This window comes from Euprymna scolopes, chromosome 10 (genome assembly GCF_053919585.1).
Source record: "Euprymna scolopes isolate OS-2025 chromosome 10, ASM5391958v1, whole genome shotgun sequence".
In the NCBI taxonomy this organism is placed as follows: Eukaryota; Metazoa; Mollusca; class Cephalopoda; order Sepiida; family Sepiolidae; genus Euprymna; species Euprymna scolopes.
Window position 1 is genome coordinate 48,831,976 of NC_136491.1, and position 14,761 is coordinate 48,846,736.

A 14,761-nucleotide genomic window follows, 5' to 3' on the forward strand; every position below is an offset into this window, starting at 1 on the left:
TCTACGATTGTCTTAGATTTATGTACATCCTAATTCATGTGAACCAATATAAAACCCCTTGGCAATCATTAGTATGAGAGACGACGACACAGGCAGAGTGAGAACAAGGAGAACAGAAGAAAAGCCACAGTACACAACGTTTGGGTGAACAATTAAATTATCGGAGCAGGGCTACCCAGTGTCATTATTTCCATAAAAAATATGCAGGTCGCCAGGTCATAAAATATGCATAAGTATTATTGTTGTGGGGTACAAATCACCTCTATTTGAGAACTAAATGGAATCAACCAGTCCTATGAATACCACTGGTTGCAGAGTCTAAATGGAGACATTCATACCATGTTTAACCGCATGATACGAACACGTTCCTCTAATACCACTTTAGTGGCTCCTGTATTCTTTATGATAAATACATATTATATTTTATACACTTTACACTACTTGTGGTTTCTTTCATTTATGACCTCTAGCATAGATCTACAACAATTATACAATAAATTATGCAGATTTCTTATTATAGAGCCAATTCTCTATTGATTCTAATATATAGTAATGATTTCAAAAGTTATAAAAAATATGACTTGGGTACACTCTGCTAGAATCGAAACCAGAACGTTTAACACTCCAGCCATAGTTCTTATTTATCTCTTCAGCATTGTTACTGTCTGAGCTACCGACAGATGGATGCAAAAGGTTAAAAATAAGGTGACTTTACGCTATGAATGTTTTATTTTGCGCATAGCATGAGTAATGTTTTATTTGACTTACCCTGCCAAGGTGAACTGTTCTGTTTTCAATTTTTACTCCTTACCAGCAATTTTTGCTGACCAAAAACCAGATCAAAAGTGTGCTACAAGTCCAAATACCCCAATATCAAATTTCAACTCTACAGACCAAATATCCAAAAAGGAGTTTGGTAGAGACTTTTCACACACACACACACACACACACACACACACACATATATTTTAGAACTCTGGGATATGGTGGCCCTAGGATACGGATTTTTCAGGTTATGATGTAGAATACAATGTTTTTCTGGCCCCTGGTTATGGTAGTTGCCCGCCTTACAATGCTATTTATAATGTTATTTGATTATATACATGTGTATTATCTACTGTACTGTATTTTGTTACTAATTTTTAATATGTACTGTATAAAATTTTGTATAGGCCCCACCATATGGCGATTTCACTCTATGATCCCAACCCTGGAACAAATTAATGCTGTATCCCGGGGGTATATATATATATATATATATATATATATATATATATATATAACTGTTCCCTTGAGCTAGAATGTTTTCATATTAAACTGTATGCCATTATACAGAATGTAGAAACTATGCATAAATAGAATTCAGCATAACAGTGAAATGAAATCAATCATAAGAAACCATAAAAAATAAGTAATTAAGACTCGTTTTTCCAAGGGATATGTAAATTAGTTAACCTTCATGTAGTTGCTCTGGGATCCGTGACTGGGTATATTAAGAAGTTTGTTTTAATAATTTTGGTGCTTATGCACTTTTGTTACCATGTTATTTTGAAATAGTATTTTCAGGTTAAATTCAATACCAATGGACTTTATGTACACCGGACTTACCAATAACTTGGTTGCAAATAATTATGTAATGAGAGGAGGAGTGATAAATGAATAAACAGTTAGACATTTCTCTACTCGAACATACCCGTCTATTTGTTTTTCTTTTCTTTCTTCTTGTGATTCCGGTCCTTTCCTCATTGCTCTCGGCTTTTAAAACTTCCATATATTTCTTTACCAGCAATGCTTCAAACAAACTACCATTTACTTTTATTTTTTTTATTTTTTTTTATTAAATGGTTAGGTGGAAGCACACAATAATTACAAAACACTCTCCCTTCTTAATGTAAAGAATGGTTTTCAAAATAATGTTATTATTTCAGCATGGTAATAAAAGTGTATAAGTACCATAATTTTTAAGTGAAAAAAATAGTAGGATTTTAATATCAATCTCAGAGCGGGGAAAAAACTCAACTTCATGCATATATAGATTACTACAAAAACATTGGATCAGCTTGTCTGCATGATTTAGTCTGTCAATTTTACTTAATGAAACTCTGGTGATCACCACTGAACCGACTAAAGACCTTCATGTCTGTTTCTCTAGAAAGGCCTAAAAAGGCTATAACGATTTTGCTCTTTAGCTGGTACTTGGCATTTCAAATGGATTTTTTGATATCTTGTTCCACTGCACCCAACATAAAGAAGTCAGACGAGCTTGAAGGCTAAATGTAAGGCAAAGCATGGTGGACAAAATTCTCTCACAATCAGGTCTACGTTTTATGGCTGTTATGAAATTGAAACTTGCTGCCACATGTACAACGTACCTGTGGTTACTTAGTTGATTCAGGGTTTTACTATCTGACTTGGAACTCCAGATATAGTTATCGGCGTTGAGTGTAAGGTTGTCGGCAAAAAAGTAAGGTGACTTTTTCTTAAATTTCAAAAAATCTTTTTACATCATCCCAAATAAGGCATGGTGCCACTTTACATCATCCCAAATAAGGCATGGTGCCACTTTACATCATCCCAAATAAGGCATGGTGCAACTGAGATATGAAGTGGTTACTGTGAATAAATACAGCCTGTAGGCTGTATTTATTGGGACATTCTGAGTGAGGAATTGTGCAGCAAAATGTTAGTTCTGATTACGTTTCAATTTTGCATGTTGATACAGTTCAAGAAACAGGGAGTAGGAAGGGGATTCCAAAGGGTAGTAATTCAAAGAAAGATGCTATTAATAGTAGAAAGCCTTAGGGCATTTGAGGACCTCTACAGTGAAGAGGTGAGATTTTGCTGGTAGCTGGGTTGGTTTGGAGTATTTATGCCGAGGAGGCATTAGTGCAGTAAGTTCATTGGAACACATGTAATACAAGCACAAAAGTGCAACTTTGTAGCAATGGGATAAGGAACTTCACCATTGAAAGCACCGTTCTGATGGCATAAAATCACTGATCATGTGTTTTTCTCTCTTTTGTTGCCTTATAATTGATACCTGAACTATTTACTTTTTGACGTCTTTGATACTGAGAAAGTGTGAAATCTACTTGGTTGTCCTTCCAAAGAGAACCTTTCATTAAATTGTCTATAATTGATTAGTCGGCAAAAAGTAATAGAATTATTATTAGTGTTTTTATGAAAATCAGACTGGCAACACAAGTAAAAGGAAATAATTAAATTAGCAAAATAAAAATTTTGAAAATTGCAAACAATATTGCCCAGACCTTGTAGAAGAGAAGAATTTTAAACAAATAAATAATAAACATAAATAATAAAACTCCATCTTCGCAATATAATCCAAAAATTCTTTTTCTTTTTTTTTTTTTTACAGATGGTGTGAAATCGTTGCGGTTAATACGCCTGTGCCATTCGTGTTATGATATCTTTTGTAATGTACGAGTTGCCCAGAGTATGTGCGTCCAGTTTCTTCTTGAGGAATGTTTGGCAACGGTAATAACAGATGTTTGGTTAATGTTTGGCTGCAACAGTTAATATCTGTCACCATGAATTTAGACGCTTGTATAAAAGAAACGTATGTAAAGTTGTTTATTGGCTGCTATCACTGATCATTAATGGTGGGAAGGATCCAAGTGGTTTAATGGATACTTACAGACTATGAAATTAGCTTAACTGTGTTCAAATCCAACCAGATCTATCACATGAACTGTAATACAGCTCTAAATAAAATAGCAAATGAATTGTTTCCTATGAGCATTATGTATTCGCATAAACTTTTTTTTTTTTACGAAGTCGTTATTTATTCAGACTAAAAACAAATCAAGGATAAGGATTAATGAGATGAATAGATTATCAGTTAATATATGAAGAATATGAGAGGATTGGAAATGGAAATAAAGAAATTTGATGACTTCTAATAATGCTTTATGACAAGTATTTGTTGATATTGGATTTTAAGATGACCATGTTGTAGTATTCAAGGAAGCAATGTTGTAACATGTTCTACAGATACAAAGTTCATTATTGCAAAGAATTTTTCTTTCTAATTTCCATGAACAGTTTCTTTTCAAGAATTCTTATCCGTGGAACATATTAATTTTACTGATGACTACAATATGGTGTTCTTAAAATTCGATATCAAAATGTATTTAATTTCAAATTTTATTCATTAATTTCATTATTTTCAATCCTCGCATAATGTTCTTCATCATTCAACAATCATCTTGTTAACCTTTATCCTCGAGTCGCTTTTAGTCTTGTAAGTGATAAATAGAAATATTAAGAAAAAGTTAATGAATTGTTTGCAATAGTTGCTTGGCATTAAATAGCCTCAAAATGAGTTGAGCTGTAAAACCAGCAAATAAACTTTTTTTTGGGGGGGGGGATTCTTAGCTTTTTATTCATCTTGTTTTTATTCCTCTTTTTTTTTTTTTTCCTTCATCTTTTTTCTTTTCTTCATCTTTTTTCTTTTATATTTCTCTTTTTTCTGTTATTTTTATTTCTCTTTTGTGCTACCAATTTTTCTGTTTTTGTGTTTCCATTTTCGTTTTTTTTTTTTCTGTATTCGTGTTTTACGTTTTTTTTTTTTTTGTTTTTACGTTTCGTTTTTATTTGTGTTTTTATGTTTTTTTTCTTTTTTACTTTTGCTTTTTCATTTTCTTTTTTCCTTACCTTTTTACTGTTTGCTTTTTTTTTTCTTATTCTCTTTTCTTATTTTATCTTTTTTTTTTCCTTCTCTTACCTTCTCCCTTTTCTTCTTTTTCCATTTTTCAATTTCTGTTCACTTTTGAAATTTATCCACTTTAATTTCAGGAAAATGCAGCCTTGTTTGGTTCCAAAGTGAATGTTGTCTCTGATTGGCAAAGAAATCTCAACAAGAACGTCTCCCTGTTGGAGCAGAACCAAGAGATGGGCTTATCATTGCCATTACCACGGTCGCACTCGCGAGTGTTTCATGCTGGCATCATTGGACAGGGATTGAAACCGAAACCATTTCAACCACCACTTTCTAAGGTAATCAGCACGTATTAGACAGAAACATTTTAAAATCAAAATATAAAATCAGTTGGACTGCAATTGCAGAATCATGAATTGCAAACAGAATCTGGTTTGTTATTTTCAACAATAATGTTGAACATTTTCTTTTTTTATTTAAAAAAATTTTTTTAGCTGTTTAAAATTTTAATAAATTACTCTGCGGTTTTGTTAAATATTTTAATGAATAAACATAAATAAGGGGTAGTTATTTTCTTAAAAGTTGTTTCTACAAATATTGCCTGGTTTTCATTTTAAAAATAAAAAAAGATTAAGAATAATTTTTTATATTAAATTTTTTTCAATTTTAGATTATTTTCATAACATTTCAACCAACTTAACATCCAATCATCTTCAGATGTATATATTTGGAACTTTGAGACCTTTATGCTAATTTTGTAAATCTATATAGAATTTCAAACTAAATGCTTTATTTAATCCATACATTAACCACTTTCACCTAGTTATGCCTGATGGAATGAGAACAGACTGATCCTATGAATCAAATAAAGGGCTCAGTTAATTTTGTATGGTTAATATACTTCCTAACTTGCGGCAGAGTGCTACCAAGGCAAATCAGTTCCATCACTTTTTCTCTCATGCCTATATCTCTCCTGTGCATGTACTCTTTCTTTTTTTATTATGATTTTTCGATCATTCTTTTTTTTTTTTTTTTTTTTTTTTTTTTTTTTTTTTTTAATCATTGAAACGGTTTTTTGGTCCTATTTTACTTAAGAATTATTGAAATTAGCTTTATTTATTTATTTATTTATTTATTTTTTTTTTTTACAAAGGTATCACCACATTATCAAGGCCAAGAGGCCACTCAAGGATAAGGGTTAAAGAGTGTACAGTAGAAATTGGTCAATATAGTAATCATTAGTAATGAAAATTTGGTAAATTTGATAACTTATATGGAACGGCTCATCAAGAACTTATTTACTTTAGACTTGAACACAGCCATATTGTAGTCAGCCGGAAAGCAGGAAAACGGAAGACAATTCCACAGGCATGCAGTTCTAAGAAAGAAGCTTTGTTCATGGAATCTACGTTTAGGTTTAGGCACAGATAAAGAGTGGGGGAAATTATTGATAGTGTTTACAGCTAGACGAGTGTTTCTTGTGAAAGTTTGGCGAGGGGGGACCATAGATTGAAGCTCAGTTGAACACTTTCCATGAAAATAACGATACATCAGAGACAAACTCGCAACATCTCTTCTGTGAGATAGAGGTTGCAAGGAGGAGAAAAGGACATCTCCTACGAGGCTACGAAGTCTATTTTGAACTCTATCAAGGCAGGCCAAGTCCTTTCTAGCAGCTCCTGCCCAGATGTGGCAACAGTATTCCATCCTTGGACGTACCTGGCTCTTATATAGATAGAGAATAGCATCAGCAGTGAGATATCTACCGGATCGATAGAAAGATCCCACCATTTTTCCAGCGGCCTTGGCAACAGATTTGATGTACGTGTTCCATTTAAGATCAGGAGTAATGGTCAAGCCAAGAAGTTTGTCAAAACTTGAGGCCTCCTGAAGACGCGAGCCATTCATTTCAATTGATGTCAGATGTGGATCAGAATGTTGATGATGTAAAGAGAGAAGCTTGGTTTTAGATGCATTAAAAGTAACCAGCCATTCTTTACCCCATTGTACTACGTGCTCAAGATCAGAGGAGAGAGAATTGGAGAGAACTTGGTCGTTTACTGTCTTAGATGTAGTACCATAAATGGTAGTGTCGTCAGCATAAATGTCTACAAATGATGTAAGGATATGATTTGGAAGATTTATTTTATTTTAAAGAATTATCGAAAACACTGTTTAAAATCTTTTAAAACTATTTTGGGAGTATTATGTATTGGATACATTTTTTATGATGTTTGAAATTTTCTTTTTGATTTCAATAATTTTATTTTCATTCTTTCATAAACATTTTTTATAGAAATTAAAAAAAAAAAAAAAAAATTATTTTTATAATTTCATAAACATATTTCTTCTAAAATCTAAATCTCACCTGTCTGTTTAAATATATGTATGTATGTGTATGTCGCGGAAAAACTTTTGAGAGAGGCGATGGATTTTCACGAGATTGGCATCGTTTTAGAGCTCAACCCTTCGAAGGACAAATATCGAAAGATTTGCTAAAGACATGAATTCCCTCACCCTCAACTAAACACTTCTCTACAGGGAGGGGGTTGCTTTTTTTGTTGATATTTTCAAGTCATCCCCTCTTTTCGATTGACTGGCCTTAATTTTAACATTCGGCACTTTCGGTTTGGCGATGGAAACAACCGCAAAGACGTCATTTTTTTTTTTTTCCACATTCTTTTCCTCCTTCGATTTCGAGCCTGCCTGCCTGCCTACTACCACTTTTTTTTTTTTTTTTTTTGCTCAGCACACACCCTGGACAATGCTTGGCACCCAGACTAGTTTCAAATAAAATAAAATCTTTTATTTTGTTAATTTTGTTATTAAGTTTAAATAAGGAGTAATTGTTATTTTTATCTGTATAATTTAATTTTTATTATTTTTTTTTAATAATGTCCTTTTCTTATATTTTATTTCAATAAATTGCTTCACAATAGGAATAGTGAAGAATAAAAGTGAAGGAGCTGATTTGCCTTGTCATCGCTTTTTGTAGCGCTATGCCAAAAGTATGTTAGCTGACTATAACCTTCTGTATAAATTCTTGAGTTTAACATAAAGTTTTCTGAGATGAACCAGAAGGTACATTGGCTAAAAAAAAAAATGGTGAAAATAACAACTAAAATTAAAATAGTAGTTTGTATAATTAAGATTTTGGTTCATTTTTCTTGGAAATAATCAAACCAGAAAGAATCGGTCATTGCGACGATTTCTAAAGTGGAAATAGTAGGAACTATATAGTTTTTCTGTGAAAATTGGAAGAAGGTAAAATACAAAAATCAAACCAATAAGTTGTTTTGTTTGTTAAAGATATCAGTTATATTAAGAAAAGAAAAAAAAACTTAGTTGGATTAGAGTATAATTGCATTTATGAAAAATGTAGAAATGAAAAAAAAAAACAGCTGGGCTGATTTTCTTTTTACTATTTTGATTTTTTTTTTTAAATTTCACATGAACTTACTTGAGGTGTCTGGGAGTGTTCTTTGGTAGGTTATGTATCGGAATGCATCTGATAAGTATTGAAAATCAATACTAAAAAAAATCCGATTAAAGCAAAGATTTCAATTTTGACCAAAGTTAACACTTTATACAACCTAATATCACAAGTGCATTTGAGAAGTTTTTTTTCACCGTACAAGCAGAAAAGTCCAACCTATAAAATCAACTGTAGATTCTTTTTTTTTTTTTAAGACAGGGGTGTGTTCGAAATGAATGTTTTTGTTTAGAGCATAATTGAACCATGATACTTGATTTTTTTTGCATTTTCTATAGATTCTCTACAGTGCAATGTTGACTACAATGTATTGTGGACTAAATCACTGCAGAAGGACATGTGACGCTTCCTCTTGGTACACTGCAGGGTGGGGGCTGACTAGAACAGGCTATCAATTGATTTGATTAGAAAATGGGTGATTACACCAATTTCAATGACAATAAAAGTATAGAAGGGTAGAACATTTGTTGATCTTCATTCAATTCCTGACAATATTGGGTCTCCCTGCTAGTTTATTTAAAAACTGCTTTTTTGTTTCCATTCATTTAAAAATTTCTAGTCACAAAAAAAACCCCTGTTTTATGGCCCCTTAGCTTTTTTTGCTAATATATATTTTTGTATGGCCTTGTGCTTAATTTGTGCTAAATCTAAATTATATTTCTGCATATGAATATTTTAAAGTGTAGTATATGTTCTCCACACCATTTGATACCGGAAGTTTTCATGTAATTATCTCCCTTGAAGAAATTCAAGACCCAAACAGACAATGCCACTTATATTATACTAGCGGGAGTACCCGGCTTTGCCCAGGTGTTTGGAGGTGTGTGTGGTGTTAAATAAAAAAAGAAACCGGGGGAGGGGAGGTGTAGGATAGAACCTGAAACCCTAATGTGACGCAAACGAACGATGTTAAATGTAAAAATTGAAAAAACAAAAAAAAAAAAAAAGAAGAAAAACGAACACGTGAAAAATGGCTTAAATAAGCCTGTTTCGATATTAAAATTTAAAAAATCGGTGAATACCCGGGTGTTTTTGGGTGTGTGGTCGGGGGATGATAAGCGAAGTAAAAAAAAAAAAACCCAGAAAAACGAACGTTACGTGAAAAATGGTTTAAATAACACTGGTTCAATATTTAAATTTTGAAAAAAGACATCTCCCACCACGATTCGAATCCAAAACGTTTAGATAACGAACCAACGCGCTAACCAACTGAGCTAACGCGACGTACATGAAATTTAGTTTTTCAACTATTTAAAGTAAATCAGGTCATGACGTCATTTGACGCATGCGTAGAACCGGTCGTCGTCACGAGAGGACCGTTTTTGTTCCCCCCCTCCTCCGCGTTGAAAATTGTCGATTTCAAGGTGAGAAAATGAACGTTTTTGGCCAATTTTTCGATATTATTTGAGCAAAGGATGTAGCTTCAATATGATACCAAGTTTGTGAATTTTCGTTGTGTCTGTCGAAAGTTTTTAGCGGACACACAAACACACACACATGCATACATACACACATTTTCGCTTTTATATATATAGACTAGTGGGGGTACCTGGCATTGTCTGGGTGTTTGGAGGTGTAAAAGAAAAAAAAAGTGTTAGTCAGGAGGGAGGCTCGAACCCGTGACAAACCCAAAAGTGGAAAAGAAAGTGAAAGAAAATGTGATATTTTACTGCTACGCTACAAAACCATAGGAAGTGAAAACAAATAACAAATAGGATCCTGAACAGAAGTGTGCGTTCTATCCCAACCATTATCAATGGACCAGAGGTCATCTCGTCAGCGTCAGACAAGGCCAAACTATTTGCCAAGAACTTTGCAGCTAATTCTACCCTATGCGACGAAGGCCATCAACTCCCCATATTTCCTCCTATAACACAGAACAAGCTAGGTAACATACAAATATCCGTGCATGAGGTCGCCAAGCTAATAAAGAACCTAGATTCCAGTAAAGCAACTGGCCCTGACGGCATCCCAATTATAGTGTTAAAAAAGCTTCAACCAGAACTTGCTCCCATACTTACGAAACTATTTAAGCGCTGCCTTAAGGAGAAGTGCTTTCCGACTCCCTGGAAGACCTCATCAGTTTGCCCTGTATTTAAGAATTCAGGTGATATGTCGTCACCCTCTCAATACAGACCTATAAGTCTTCTCTGTGTTATGAGTAAGTTGCTGAAATCCATATTAAATAGAGAAATAGTCAACCACCTCAGCAGGAATAACCTTCTTAGTGACACACAATATGGTTTCCGCTCTGCAAGATCTACCGCAGATGTGCTGACGGTTATATCCCACAGGATTAGTGAATCTCTTGACAAAGGCTTCCTTTCTAGGGCAATTGCTCTTGACATATCAAAGGCCTTCGACAAGGTATGGCATAAGGGTCTACTTCACAAGATTTCCAGCTACGGTATAAGTGGAAATGTTTTCTCAATCATTAAATCATTTCTCTCCGATAGGCTCATAAGAGTAGTGGTAGATGGACAAAAATCGGAGGCCTGCAATATAAATGCTGGAGTCCCTCAGGGGTCAATCCTGGGCCCAACTCTCTTCCTGATCTACATCAATGACCTCCCTAAACACATACTTAAATCATTCGTTGACATCTATGCTGATGACACGACCATCTACGGCAACACATCAAAGGCTGTAAATGACAAAGTTCTCTCTGATTCTCTCTCCTCTGATCTCGAGCGTGTGGTTCAGTGGGGGAAGATATGGCTGATTACATTTAATACATCCAAAACCAAACTCCCATCCTTACATCATCAACGCTCTGATCCCCAGCTGGCATCAATTGTGATGGATGGCTCTCGTCTGGGTGAGGCCCCGTGTTTTGACAAGCTTTTGGGTTTGACCTTTACTTCCGATGTGAAATGGAACACGTACATCAAGTCTGTTGCCAAGGTCGCTGGAAAGATGGTGGGATCCTTCTACCATGATGCAATTCTCTATCTATATAAAAGCCAAGTACGTCCAAGGATGGAATACTGTTGCCATATCTGAGCAGGAGCTGCTAAAAACAGCCTATCCTGCCTTGACAGAGTACAAAATAGACTTCGTGGCTTAGTGGGGGATGCCCTTTTCTCTACCCTGCAACCTCTCTCCCACAGAAGAGATGTTGCGAGCCTGTCCTTGTTTTATCGTTATTTCCATGGCAGATGCTCGTCTGAACTCCAATGTCTGGTCCCCCCTCGCCAATCTTTCACAAAAAACACCCGTCTAGCTGAATCCACTGTGAAAAATTTCCCCCACTCTATATCTGTGCCTAAATCAAAACGCGGATTCCATGAACAAAGCTTCTTTCTTAGAACTGCACGCCTGTGGAACTCTGTTCCGTCTGCCTGCTTCCCTCCAGACTACAACTTGGATGTCTTCAAGTCCAATGTTAACAAATTCCTAATGAACCGCCCCCTTAAGTAAACACTTCAGCAAATCTCCTCACTAATGTAATGTACTTGCAATAACCCTTATCCCTGAGTGGCTTCCGGGCCTTGATAAGTGGTGATCACTGTGTAAAAAAAAAAAAAAAAAAAAAAAGCGTTTAAATTTAGCGATGTCAATCAAAAAGTTGACTTGCTAAGTGAGGTGCAGAAATAAATGTTGGCTGAAGGCCAGTTCAGCTTTCTGCTGTTTCATTTGTTTCCCCACGATATTGGGGAAAAACCAACTCCTCACAAAAAGGGAGTGTCCAAATGAATAGCAATTTTCTGATATGAGGGGTTTTCCTGACATTGATCAAAGCTAATTGCATTCTTATACGAAAAACCCGAGAGAGGATGGAATAGCATGAATTTTATAAAAGTCGATCAAAATAAATCTAGATACGACGTCCCTTTGCAAATCGTAGATATTATAATCACGTTGCCGTTTTGTCTTTTATATATATATATATATAGAAGTAGCTTAGATATGTTTCTATTTTTATTTTCATGTTGCTTTTATTTCTCTGTTTTTGAATCTAGGAACAAATCTCTCGTAATCGTCAAAGCTTACTGGATGTGTTATGGACCTGCAGTTACAGACGGATTCCATTCCGGACTGACAGCCGGGACAATTCTGCATTGTTCATTCCAGGAGCAGATCGTATCTCATCCAGTCTCTCACGGCAGATTGCCAATGTTCTTGTCTCTCAGCTGACCCCAGACATGTTGTACAATGGACCAGCGTGGCCAGATGAAGAGTTTATAAGAGTCACTGTTGAAAGGTCAGTTATGAAACTCATTGTGGCCATTCTTGTATGTTGCCATTTTTTGTTCTCAACGATAAATTAAGGTTGAAAAGATGTATTTCAGGAGAGTGAGATGAATGAGAGAAATCTATAATATAAATCTCACCTGTCTGTTTAAATGTATGTATGTATGTTTGTATGTCTGCCTAAAACTTTCAACAGAAGTGACTGATTTTCATGAGATCAGTATCGTTTTGAAGCTCGACCTTTCGGCCGACAAATATTGAAAAATTGGCTAAAAACATTAATTCCTTCACCCTTAACTGGGCGCTTTTCAACAGGGAGGGGGGTCATTTTTTTCACCAATATTTTCGAAAGTCCTCCCCTCTTTTCGATTGACTAGCCTTAATTTAAACCTTCCCCACTTTTGGTTTGGCGATAGATGCAACGGCAAAGATGTCACTTTTTTTCTTTTTTTCACATTCTTTTCCTCCTTCACAGTACGGGTTCAAGCCTGCCTACCTACTACTCAACATACACCTCCAAACACCCGGGCACCCAGGCTAGTCTATGATATAAAGGACGGTTATCTGTGTGTATGTATGTCCGACTAAAAGTCAAACATGACAAAATGAATATTCACAAAGTTAGTATTTTCTTGATCGGCATTGCCCTGGATGAATAATATCTAAAATTTAGAAAAAATTATCGATTTTTAAAAATCCCAAATTGGTGGATATTTCATCATGGGAAGTCGGTAACCCTGACTTTTTTTAATGAAAGTTACTACCTTTATGATTTTTATATAGAAAAGTACTTGATCAGTTTACATAATTTTTGGAGTGACATTTTCATTCTGTGGCGAGTATGTACATCATTACGATTTTTAATCCGGTTAAAGTCTGAACTTGCCCCATAGTAACTTTCATTTGCATACACCTGGCAATCTGAAATTTAAATATATTGTCTAAGATTACATTTGGTGTTAGTATTTAAAAAATCTGATTGCTTTTTTTTTTTTTTTTTTTTTTTTTTTTACAAAGATTATATACTACTTTTACTTAGATTAACTGCTTGAAGTTATGCTAATTTACTTTTACAACTTTGATATTTATTTCATAAACTGAATAAGAAATTATGTGAGTTCTACCTACCCCACATTACCCAGAAATCTTTTTTACTGTGTGTTGGTCTCTGTTTACTCCTCTCTCTTTGTGTTAGTAAGAAAAAAAATGGCAGATAAAATATTTTTGTTATTTTACATTCCAAATACATTATTGTTGAGGGAAGAACAATGTTAATAGTATGGCATGTGTCAATGAAACATATTTAAATTAAGGTTCAATAAACAAATAAATGTATAATAGATTCAAACAAACTCGCATTTTTGTTTTAGTTTATTTTAGACTAGCATGGGTGCCTGGCGTTGCCCAGGTGTTTTGGGGTGTGTGTTGAGCAAAAAAAAAAATAGTAGGAAGGCAGGTTCAAGCCCATATCGTGAAGGAGGAAAAAAGCGTGAAAAAAAAAAGTGACGTCTTTGCTGTTACAATCACCGCCAAACCGGAAGTGACATAGGTTTAAATTAAGGCTAGACAATCGAAAAGAGGGGATGACTTTTGAAAATATCGGCGAATAAAGTGATCCCTCCCTATAAAAAAGTGCCCAGTTGAGAGTGAAGAAATTAGTGTTTTTAACCAATTTTTCGGTATTTGTTGTCTGAAGGGTCGAGCTTCAAAACGATACAGATCTCGTGAAAATCCGTTGCCGCTGTCGAAAGTTTTAGGTAAACATACAAACATACATACATAGATTTATATATTTGTAGCTCAAATTTTCGACCCAAACCGATTAAAAAGCTTGCCCTATCTCTGAATACCCTTTATGTAAAATTTCAAATGTTTAGACCAGAAATTGTCTGAGTAATTTGGTAGAGACCAGAGGTCAGATATTTTTTTTTAACTTTGACCCCTATTATGACCCCATAACATTTATTGTTTTGGGCTCAAATCAAGTTAAGTTAGATCAAGGAATCTATATCTAAAATTTCAATTGTTTCTACCCAAAATTGGCAGAGGAGTTTGGTAGAGTTCTCAAAGGTCAAACAGTTTGAATTTGTCATACATCAAACAATATGACTACAAAATTCTTACAGAAATCGAGGCTATTAAGCCGGTGAAACAAGTGCAAGAGAAATACAAAAAATTGCACTTAAAGAGACGGAATCACACACACACACCTATATAAATACATACATATATATATATATATATATATATCAGCATTTCCGCCCGGCGTTGCCTGGGTATTTGGAAGTGTATGTTGAGCTAAAAACAAAAAAAACGGTCAATTTTTTTAACTTTGACCCCTTAACATGTATTGTTTTGGGCTCAAATTGAGTTATTAAGTTAGATCCTTGTCCAAG

At 34.6% G+C, this 14,761-nt stretch overlaps 1 protein-coding gene across 1 annotated transcript in view; it reads left to right on the forward strand.

Annotated features, from left to right (window-relative positions):
* Positions 1-14,761, forward strand: part of LOC145285989 (integrator complex subunit 5-like) — a gene marked incomplete at its 5' end in the record, with an annotated part of 61,852 nt that overhangs the window by 22,699 nt on the left and 24,392 nt on the right. The window contains 3 exon segments of the mRNA XM_080134580.1: positions 3,377-3,495; positions 4,816-5,016; positions 12,134-12,375. Coding sequence (XP_079990706.1) covers positions 3,377-3,495; positions 4,816-5,016; positions 12,134-12,375 — 562 coding nt within the window.